Source organism: Populus nigra, chromosome 3 (assembly GCF_951802175.1).
Source record: "Populus nigra chromosome 3, ddPopNigr1.1, whole genome shotgun sequence".
Taxonomy (NCBI): Eukaryota; Viridiplantae; Streptophyta; class Magnoliopsida; order Malpighiales; family Salicaceae; genus Populus; species Populus nigra.
Window position 1 is genome coordinate 203401 of NC_084854.1, and position 11012 is coordinate 214412.

The following is an 11012-nucleotide window of genomic DNA, read 5'->3' on the forward strand; positions in this document are numbered from 1 at the left end:
GCTTTGCCGCCACAATATTTTGACCAAATCCACGTCACAAACCTACACCTTTTGTCATACAAAATTTTCCTTTACTCTGATTTTACATGATGGTTATTGCTTTCATTTACTCATACAGAGGAATGATTTAAAAAATGTTCCAAAGGTATATGTTTATTGTCTGGAACCTATGCTGGATTTTTGCAGCTTCTCGCGGGATCAACTGCGCAAATATCTGTGTAACATGTATACCCTCACAAGCACCCAATCCTGATCCTAGAGACATCAATTTACAAGTACAATAAACGAAAATCCATCCCTGCAAAGAACTAATTCACCAACTGAACCTGAGAATGCTTGGTAAGTATAACAGGTTCCTTGCGAATACATAGGGCACTGATAAGCAAAGAGAGCGAGTTGGGCGGTGGGGGAAGCATTATTAATCCAAAGAGAACCTGCATTTGTTATATTAAAAACAACAACCAACAACAACGAAAATGGCAGGTACATATATATGGCTACAGAGGGAAGATATATCAATGCTCCCCTACTACTACAGCTAGGAAACCATGACCTTCAACCACGCTACTCCAGTACAATTGACACCAAAAAACAGAAACCATCAGTCTAAATGGTCAACTTCTCCCTATCTTGAAAAAAAAAATACTGATACATACACAAACATACAAGTTCAGTTCATACAGCTTCAGTTTATCCTTCAGTTTTCATTTGTATCCTCTTTACGATCTGTTTTTCGGTCATATGTTCTGGATCAGTCAACTGTCATGGGTTGAGTCATGCAACACCTGAAACGTGCCTTGCGCACACTAGTCATGATCTCAGTTTCAGCATTCTCAAGCATCCTGACAATCTCAGTGAAGGGGGGGCGGACTTCAGGATTGGTGTCCCAGCAGCGGGTCATGATGTCACTCAGTACAGGCAGACAATCATTTGGGATAACTGGCCTCACTCCCTTGTTCACCACTGCAAATGCAGCCTGCACTGCTGTCATGTTCTGGAAGGGGAGCAAACCTGTTATGAGCTCCCAAAGGACAATCCCAAAACTATACACATCCACCTTCTGCGTATAGGGCCTATGCTGAATCATCTCTCTGTACAAATGGGCAAGTCAAACACATAAGAGAACAGTAACAAACACAACCTGTTGTCAAGAATTGACATAAGTTTGCAGATTCATAAAAACAGCTATTCAGAAAAACTCATATATATTTGATATTTGATAGAACTAAGAATATAAAGCTTACTGTAGTGCAACAAACGAACACAATAATTGATTCCCTAGAGCATGCATCAAACTCCAATTAATAATCATTGGATTCCCTTCCAGAAAAATACATTTAAGCACAGGCAAGAACTTCCATGTACACAAACATAAACCTCTGTTATGGAAGATAATCCGTTTCATTGAGAAAACAAATAAGTTAACAAGTTTTTTCTTGGAGCAAGCATGTCTATCAGCAAAACCATATTATATGATAGTATGATAGTTTATGAAAAGCATGGCCTTAAAATAGCGATGTGCTGAATAAACAGGTAAAGGTTTTGATTTATTTATTTGGTTACACGTGATCCCATGTTCCCAAGGAAGATATAAATGATATGATATTTCAAACCTACAACAAACCCCACCTCTCTAAGTAATGCCATCAAATGAAAAAGAGATGACATCATTTAACAAAAAACAAATATTAAAACAACATCATTCAATTAATTTAAAAAAAAATGCTGAAGAAAGTCTGGTGTGTCCCAAAAAAGGAACCAAACTTAAATGAGCAATTATTTATTTACACATTTGAATGCTGCTTATATTCAAAGATTTAGGTCTAGCTTGTTTAGCCAGATGCAAATCAGAATTCTAAAAATGACCATTCCTTATAAAGAAATCAAGCCCCATTACGTAATCCTTGCCACATGACTTGTTAAGTCTAAACTGATTTGCAAGTTCTAACCAACATCAAAAGGGGGTAGAATTAGGAGAGGGATGAAAAATCTAGGAAAACATTTGGGAAGACAAGTGAAAGATAGAGCTCTTCTTAAGGTATTTATCCCTTTTACAACACAATCACACCTTACAAATGTCTAAAACAAGTTACTCCATTGAGAGACACTATGAACGTTCACTAGAAGTTCTCGCGGCACAGTCAAGATGTGAAAAGTGGAGCTGCCTTTTAAGTACTAAAGTTAAACTGTATTTAGTGGGAAAAACAACAGAGAGAGAAAACAGGGAAAAAGACACCAGTTGCTAGTTCTTCCATCCTAAGGGAAAAATAGCATAGCACTTCAAAGGACAATGCCATAGAATCCAAATACTCTAAAGGAAACCTTCCCACATGATAAACATGTATATTGCTTCATTTGCCACCATCAGTCTCCATCTATGGAACTAAAAACAGTTGGGATATAAATCATTGAATTGATTTGTAAAAAGGGACATCCATGCAAGGCAAGTTATACACAGACACACAACACACCATGCACAAGAACGAAAAGGGAAGAAATTCTCAACTTTCTAAAATGTCTCCCTCATTTATTATTGGTGTTTCATTCCTTTATTTAAACAACAACCACACACATTGAGGAAAATAACAACCATTTCTTAAAAAACTTATAATTACTACCATTCCATGTGAGATCTGTTAATCACATGGTAAAAGAAAAAAAATTAACATTGTAAAACACATCAATCCAATTAGGAAAAAAAGTTCAACACATGTATGCATGACAACCATAAAGTAACACAGAAAGAAAACTCAATGCGTAAAATTTTTTGAGACTTACGGAGCCATCCAACGATATGTCCCAGTTTCCGGTGTCATCCCCTCAGTCTGCACCTCAATCCGTGCAACACCAAAATCAGCGATTTTTATAGATTTATCGGCCGAAATCAGAAGGTTATCTGATTTCAAATCGCGATGTATAAATCCAAGTCCATGAACATATGCCATTCCCCTTGCGACATCTAATGCTTGCTTGACTGCCAATTTCAATGGCACTGCACGATTCTGCCTCCTTGTTAGAAACTGCCTAACTGACCCTCCCTTTGCATATTCGGTCACAATACACCAAACCATGGGCTTACGGCAGCCCCCAATAAATCGCACGATGTTTGGGTGCTTTAAATTTGCAAGCATCATAACTTCCTGCTGGAACTGCTGCTCCATCAATTGTGCCTTCTCTGGGCTATTTTCTGGCCTCTCTAATATCTTAATTGCAACATCCTCCCCATTATATGTTCCTCTATATAACTTTCCAAAAGCACCTTGGGCAAAGGCTGTACCCATATTGAGTTTTCTCAAATCAATTGTCCATTCATCATAATTCTGCAGCCCCTCAGTTGGGTACTTAGGATCCATCAATGCTTGAGCTAACGCATCATCATTTAGTGCATGGGTGACCTTCCCCGGACGAAACACACTCTGTCCCACCGAGACACTGTAGTTGTGGTGATTGACAGGTTTTAAACCTGGATGGCTTAAGATGTGGGTTAAAGAATCACTGGATCCCACACTACTATTATCCACTGACATTGAGACAGATCCACCCGCATTGCTTGTTTGTAAACTGTCGATAGACATGTTGGTGCCTTCACCAAGTTTTTGGTAAAACCCTTGTGTGAAATCATAGTAGTTGTTCTCATTGTTGGTATTTCCTCCTATGATTCCAGTAAATTTGGGCCCTTCCACCATTTTTCCAATCATGAATACTAGTTAAAATGAAATCAACAAGACCCAAATCTTCTTAACCAAAATTAGTCACACTCATTAGATGGTGCAGTATCTCCAGATGGGACCTAGAAACAAACACAAATGAAAACTTTTAAGCTACAATCAACATCAAACCACAACTCCATTTGACTTTGACAGGTGTTGCATTCACTAATTTTCTTAGTATTTGTTGAAACGCACAATTAATGTGAGACACGAACGCAATAGAACATAAAAGGACAGAAATCTGTAAAAAAGCTAATCTTCTAGTGATGATTAGGAAGCTGATAAAAGGAAACAAATTGACACATAACAGCCAAATCGTTAACTAATCCTCCCCACAGAACAAGACCGATTTAGGAACCTGTTTGGGGGCAAATTGCCTTAACTGATTATACCAGAAAGCAAATATAGAAACATTATAAAAAGAAATTTACATCTCTGAAGTGAAAAAGACATGCCTTTGCAATGATTGTATGAATTATCGAAACCTGAAACTCCTCAAAGAGATTCAGTCATCCAGATCCTAGACTCTCCATCTGTGATAAAAACACCATAACTGTTAACAAAAACACACAAAGACACAGGCTTTTTACATGACAAGACCCTCAAAATCAAAACCCATCAAGCCATTGAAACAACTAATTGAGAAAGACTAGGACGGCAGAAGATTGAGCTGAAATTTGACAAATTCAACTTGTAAAGACTAAATTTGACAAATTCAAAGCTTAGAGCTTTATGAAATGAAAAGGAGGGTCTGACAGATATTAGATCAGGTAATTAGAAATAAATCATGAAAAGAGCATCAATAAAGATAAAAGAAAAGGTAATAGAAATGGTTGCATACCTATCACCTACCTGATGGTTACTAGTTTTTAGTGAAAGGAAGAAGAAGGGATCAACAGCAGCAGCAACAATGTCTGAATTCAATTCTCCAGCTACTTTTTACTATAAAAAATCACAAAGTAGAGGAGGAGGAGGAGGAGGAGGAGGAGGAGGAGATGTTTAGATGATGAACAACAACAGCTACAGATACATAGATAGATAGAGAGAGAGAGAGAGAGAGAGAGAGAGAGAGAGAGAGAGAGAGAGACCAGTCTTCTCTTTGCATTTACTTTCAAAGTCTCAGTTTTTATTTATTTATTTATATTTTGTTTTTTATTATTTTTACAAGGACATAAATGTCTTTGAAAATTAAATTACTTTACTGTCATTCTTTTGTTTTTTGTTTAATAGTCTAATCTAACAACAGATGGTTATGGGCCATGAAACACACTTATTTCCAAGTTCTCCATTTGAGTCATAATCCTTTGAATTCTCACAATTTTTATTTAATATATGTTGTCAATTGGCACTACTGGAATTTCAAATTTGCAATACGAGGAGGAACTAGGAAGATAGCAGCAGCTTAAGCTTTTAAACAAAGTTTATTACATCGTGTTTGGGTGCGGAATGCTCCAACTTTCTTTTTTTCCTTCAATTATAATTTATAGTAATATTTGGTTCCGTGCAGTGTGATGTTTTTGAATTGAAAATATATTAAAATAATATATTATATTTATTTTTAATATTAATATATTAAAATTATTTAAAAATACTAATTTAATGCTTTTTAAGATAAAAAAAATACTTTTAAAAAACATGTTGAAATATAAAAACAGAGACTTAAATATAATTTTTTAAACCAGAATTATAAAATCTACCATAATACAAAATTAAAGCCATTTTAAACTAGGAATCACTTGAAGAAGGATCTAAAACTCCACTTAACAAAAATTAAGTACAAAATAAAAATTATTTAAATTCATTTATAGGTTCGCCCTGGATTCTCAAGCAAAAACACTTTGATCAACCCCTTATAAGTTTACATGTTTCAACATTCTAATCATTAAAAAAAAATAAAGCCAAGACAGTAGCATCCATATTTTGAAAATCATGATCATACAACAGTAATTATTTGTTGATGCCGTCTTTATTATTATTATTATTATTATTATTATTAATTGGGTCTGATACACGCCCCATCCAAGTGGACTTCATTTCTACGTGTATGATGTCAAAATGTCACCCAAAAATGCATCCCCGTCAAGAACGCAAAGCAACAACGTGATAAACAGCCCTCTCAACTCTTCAAGTCTTGACATCAATAATTTGCAGAGAGAACCTGCATCTGCATCTGCATCTGTTTGCTATATGAATCGCAAGACAATACTAATGACAATTCTCCATTGATGTTCCCCCCCATTACTATAGGACCTTCGACCATACCACATCGGTACAATTGACTAAAACAACCCAGCAGTCTAAATGGTTGGCATCTTCCTATCTTGCAAAAAAGAAAAGAAGGATAAAGAAAAAGAACACTGATACATAAACATACAAGTTCAGTTCATACCAAGTGTCAGTTTAATAATACAATTTTCATCTGTATCCTCATTAACATCTGGTTTTTTTTTTTTCCTTTCTTTTCCGGTCTTCTATTCTGGATCATTCAACTGTCATGGGTTGAGCCATGCAACACCTGAAGCGAGCCTTGCGCACATTAGTCATGATCTCAGTTTGAGCATTCTCAAGCATCCTAACAATCTCGGTGAAGGGAGGACGCACTTCAGGGTTGGCGTCCCAGCAGCGGGTCATTATGTCACTCAGCACAGGCAGACATTCATATGGGATAATTGGCCTTACCCCCTTGTTCACCACAGCAAATGCAGCCTGCACAGCTGTCATGTTCTGGAAGGGAAGCGAACCTGTTATGAGCTCCCAGAGAACGATTCCAAAGCTATACACATCCACCTTTTGTGTATAAGGCCTATGCTGAATCATCTCTCTGCATGAATGGGTAAATTAAAAACATAAGCGAGTTGTTAAAAGCATAATCTCTAGTAATCAGCAAAAGCATGCAGATTCTTGAAAATGGCAATTCAGAAAAACTGATGTGTTTTGCAGTCAAGTGGCATTAAGAAGATCAAGTTTTATAGTAGTTATATAAACCAATTGATTTGCTAGAACATGCATCAAATTCCACTTACTCCTAACTAAATTCCTTTCTGAAAGAATATACCAATATTCATAGATAGAAACATTAACATTTCCCCACACATGCAGACTGTGATCATGTGAAACACGCAAGTTGGAGGTTTACATGGAGCAAGCATGGACGTATGCCATTCATATAAAATATCCAAAGAAAAAAACATGGCCTTCAATATTACAATATTGGTCTACTAAGAAATGTTTCATGGTTTTCAATAAAATATTCTAAAATTGGAAAAAAAAATACATTTAAGGTTAGAAATGAAATGGGGAAGGAGATGCAGGCAAGGAAATATGTTCAATATCGTACAAGCTTGCTTTCATGTCTGTTACAGATGTTATTTCCAATCTACAACCTTTTCCTCCTCTTCCTGTAGCATACACCATGACAACAACCATAATCATTGACATTACCGCATGAGGAAATAGAAGCAATGATTTTCCATTCTGTATTGAGAAAGGGCAACATGATTCCATTTAGTTCAAAAGATTTTTACTTAAAGTTTGGACAAACAAAACGGAAAAGGTGCTACTGAATGTGTAGAAATAATGCACCAAACTTTGCACAGCAATTATTTATTCATGCAGCTTCTTCCTTTTCTTTTTCTTCCTTTTTTTCAAGAATGATTTATTTATTAATACATTTCAATATTTTTTATATACAAATATTTCGGTCAAGCATCTTCAGCCAATAAATCAGAATACTAAGAGTAGAAATTCACCAAAAGCAAATCTTGCATAAAAATACAATGCCTGCAATATGAAAGTAATTTTAAACCGAATCGATTGTTTTAAACAACATCAAAAGCACATACGAGTAGGAGAAAGAAGCAAATCAAGGGCAAGGCTTAAGATGACAGGTGAAAATTACAATTCCTTTTTGGGCACTTAGCCATTCTATCAATACCGCAACCGCATCTTAAAGACAAAACAATGCATGTTGTAGCACCTCAGTCTACAACACATCACATTTTTCATGACATGCAAGTTCCTGTGCCAAACATGAAAGATGGAGTAACTTTTTAAGGTACATTTCAGCCCTCACCAGAAGATATCAGTATATTGGCTGGTAAGAAAAAAGAAAGAAAGAAAGAAAACAGAAGCAACTGCCTCTCTTCCATCCTAATTTTAGAGTAGCATAGCACTGCAAACAACAATGCCACAGAAGTTCAAAATTTTCAAGAAAAGCTTTCCAAATATTCGACCGAAGGTGTTCATGTCCAGTACTTGCCCTGCTATCATCAACTCCTACCAGAAGAAGTAGCTACCATTATTGCCATCCAATGGAATCAGGGTAAAAGGGAAACCTCCATGAAGAGGGAAGCTATGCACGCTATTGCCCACTCCCTTAAAAGGAAGAAAAGGTAAGGATAAATAAGCATTTCCAAAAACTGATGAAAACCTCGACTTCCTAAAAATTTCTTTCTCAATCCCGATGCAGTGTTTTACTTTATTTATGTGGCAACTCCAAACAATGGTGTGGATTACCAACATTCCTTAAAAACCTATATCCACTACCATTCATGCTCAGATATGCTAGTCATGCAATAAAAGGGAAGAAATCTATTGTAACAATACGCATTTATCAGAAATAGAACCCAGAAAATGGAACAATCACATGCCCACAACAGAAAATATGCATGCAATCATAAAGTAAACTAAAAAAATAAATTAAACCTCAATGTATAAAAGGTGCAGACTTACGGAGCCATCCAGCGGTACGTCCCAGTTTCCGGTGTCATCCCTTCAGTCTGCACCTCAATCCGTGCAACACCAAAATCAGCAATTTTTATGGATTTATCTGCTGCAATTAAGAGGTTATCTGACTTCAAATCCCGGTGTATAAACCCAAGTCCATGAACATATGCCATTCCTCTCGCAACATCCAAAGCCTGCTGGACTGCTAATTTCAATGGCACTGCACGATTGTGCCTCCTAGTCAAAAACTGCCGAACTGACCCACCTTTTGCATATTCTGTGACGATACACCAAACCATTGGCTTCTGGCATGCACCAATAAACCGCACAATGTTCGGGTGCTTTAAATTTGCAAGCATCATAACTTCCTGCTGGAACTGCTGTTCCATCACTTGTGACTTTTCTAGGATATTCTCAGGCCTCTCTAATATCTTAATCGCAACATCCTCCCCATTATATGTCCCTCTGTATAACTTTCCAAAAGCACCTTGAGCAAAAGCTGTACCCATATTGAGTTTTCTCAAATCGATTGTCCAGTCATCATAATGCTGGAGTCCTTCGGTTGGATACCGATTATCCATCAATGCTTGCGCTAATGCATCGTCATTTAGGGCATGGGTAACTTTCCCTGGACGAAACACACTCGCGCCCACTGAGACATTGTAGTTACGGTGGTTGACAGGTTTCAAACCAGGATGGCTTAACATGTGCGTTAAAGAATCATTGGATCCAACACTACTGTTGTCCACTGACATCGAGACAGACCCACCAGCATGGCTTGTTTGTAAACTGTCGATGGACATGTTTGTACCATCACCAATTTCTTGGTAAAAACCTTGTGTGAAACCATAATAGTCGTTACCGTTGTTGTTACTTGGTGCCATTAGTCCAGTAAATTTTTTACCCTCCACCATTTTCCCAAACAATAATGAAGAAACTTGTCGAGAAAAATCAGGGACACACAATTCTTCTTATTGTAAACTCCTGAAACTTGTCGAGATAAATCCAGTGACACAATTCTTCTTAGCACAAACTCCTGCAAGTCATCTAATGTTACAGAGTCGCCGATACATGCACCCTAGAACCAAACACAAAAGCGAGCACATTCAGCTGTACCTTCCAAAATCTAGTGACAATTTATAGTCAGCAATGCACTGTTTTGGCAGCTCACGCATTTATTTACTAATGAAATGGTTGAAATAGTTGTTTATAATAGGTTACAGGAAATCAATACTAAGTGGGGTACGATATCCAAAATCTTTAATGCAGTTTGCACTTGCACCAAAGCACGATTAATAGGGAAAGAACACGACAGGACGTAAAAAGACAGACACCATTATAAGACTTGAAAGATTTGTAATGAAGATTAAGAAGCACAAAATGAAACAACTAGACAAGTAACGGCAAAATCGCTCTCTAATCACCATGGAATTAAAGACAAGCGAGGTGAGAAACAGGTAAATAGGGAAACCTATTTGCCCACGGATGGGGTTAAATAACAGTCCTAATGTGAGAGAACAAAAACAGAAACATTGTAAAGAGATAGATGATACCTCTGGAAGAACTAGTTAGGACATCTTAAACTGATTTGAAGCCACAGCACCCACAAAAAGTATGTTTCTTTCACTATCTGCCATCAAAACATAAGAAATCAGTCAAACAAAAAAAGGACACAAGCTTTCCACATGAGACGACCCATCACACCCCCACCCTCAAAATGAATCAAGACTTGGTTTTTTTCTCGGGAAACAAAAGGATCAAGAGAAAGATTAGAGCTTTGTATGTAGAAATGGGAAAAGAGGAGGAGGGTTAGACAGAAATTAGATCAGCTAATTAAATAAAAAATAAGACATCGTGAAAAAAAATAAAAATTAAGAAAAGAAAAGGGAAAGGAGATGAATTCTGTCAGCAATCCTGTTATTAATTAATTAATTAATTCTAAAAAAAAAAAGCAGTGGAAGTAAGAGCTGTGTGGCTAGATAGATACCTAGCTAGCTAGATAGTAATTCTTCGACAACGAAAATGAAAGAGGAAATTAATTGATAGTTAATGATAAAAGCAATGCAGAGGAAGATGAAGAGGAAGAGGGCAAAACAGAACAGCGACCATAAACAGAGAGTCAGTCAGTCAGTCAGTCTTCGCTTCTCCCCTTTTTTTTTTTTTTTTTTTTTGTACTTTCAAGGCTTCTTCGGTTCTCTTTCTTTTTTCTTTTGTCTTCCTCTTAATTTGTCCATTGACACAATTGCCCTCTGTCTTTTTCAAATTTACGCCCAGAGCCAACCTATATATATATATATATATATATATATATATATATATATATTGACAAGGAATTGTTTTTACATTATAAATATCATTTCTGCTGCAATAAAAATTTTAACGTCGAGATATTACATCAAGTTATCGGTATTTTTTATTTTCTTTCATTATATGAATCATTCAATCTTAGTTTTAATCCAACTGAAGCGGTCCACATAACCTTACTTATAATTTTCCATTATTTAATTAACAATTCAATAATATATTTCAAACATAAATTTAAATACACTAAAAAGTTGAATGTAATATTAATACATG

General features: G+C 36.3%; 2 protein-coding genes across 7 annotated transcripts; both read right to left on the reverse strand.

Annotated features, from left to right (window-relative positions):
* Positions 1-415: 415 nt before the first annotated feature.
* Positions 416-4798, reverse strand: LOC133689598 (serine/threonine-protein kinase STY13). 2 transcript variants are annotated; one of them, XM_062109512.1, is made up of 4 exons: positions 4563-4798; positions 4166-4243; positions 2779-3790; positions 416-1091 (listed from the first exon to the last, which is right to left on the reverse strand). In XM_062109512.1, exons 3-4 carry the CDS (start codon positions 3696-3698, stop codon positions 752-754), a joined length of 1260 nt encoding a protein of 419 aa, XP_061965496.1. In that variant the 5' UTR covers positions 3699-3790; positions 4166-4243; positions 4563-4798; the 3' UTR covers positions 416-751. The 2 variants fall into 2 exon arrangements, with proteins under 2 accessions (XP_061965496.1, XP_061965497.1); XM_062109513.1 differs by having other exon boundaries at positions 4552-4798.
* Positions 4799-6052: 1254 nt separating this feature from the next.
* LOC133689688 (serine/threonine-protein kinase STY13-like) lies at positions 6053-10613 on the reverse strand. 5 transcript variants are annotated; one of them, XM_062109673.1, is made up of 4 exons: positions 10542-10613; positions 9989-10065; positions 8442-9471; positions 6053-6531 (listed from the first exon to the last, which is right to left on the reverse strand). In XM_062109673.1, the coding sequence occupies exons 3-4, from the start codon at positions 9347-9349 to the stop codon at positions 6192-6194; spliced, it is 1248 nt and encodes a 415-aa protein (XP_061965657.1). In that variant the 5' UTR covers positions 9350-9471; positions 9989-10065; positions 10542-10613; the 3' UTR covers positions 6053-6191. The 5 variants fall into 5 exon arrangements, with proteins under 5 accessions (XP_061965657.1, XP_061965655.1, XP_061965656.1 ...); XM_062109671.1 differs by having other exon boundaries at positions 8442-9513; XM_062109672.1 differs by having other exon boundaries at positions 10423-10605.
* Between the last annotated feature and the right edge of the window lie 399 nt (positions 10614-11012).

Coding starts and splice junctions, on each gene's coding strand:
- LOC133689688 (XM_062109673.1), bottom strand. CDS start 9,349: ATGGTGGAGGGTAAAAAATTTACTGGACTAATGGCACCAAGTAACAAC. Junction 6,532..8,441: donor ACGTACCGCTGGATGGCTCC/GTAAGTCTGCAC, acceptor CCATTCATGCAG/AGAGATGATTCAGCATAGGC.
- LOC133689598 (XM_062109512.1), bottom strand. CDS start 3,698: ATGATTGGAAAAATGGTGGAAGGGCCCAAATTTACTGGAATCATAGGA. Junction 1,092..2,778: donor ACATATCGTTGGATGGCTCC/GTAAGTCTCAAA, acceptor CCATTTGTACAG/AGAGATGATTCAGCATAGGC.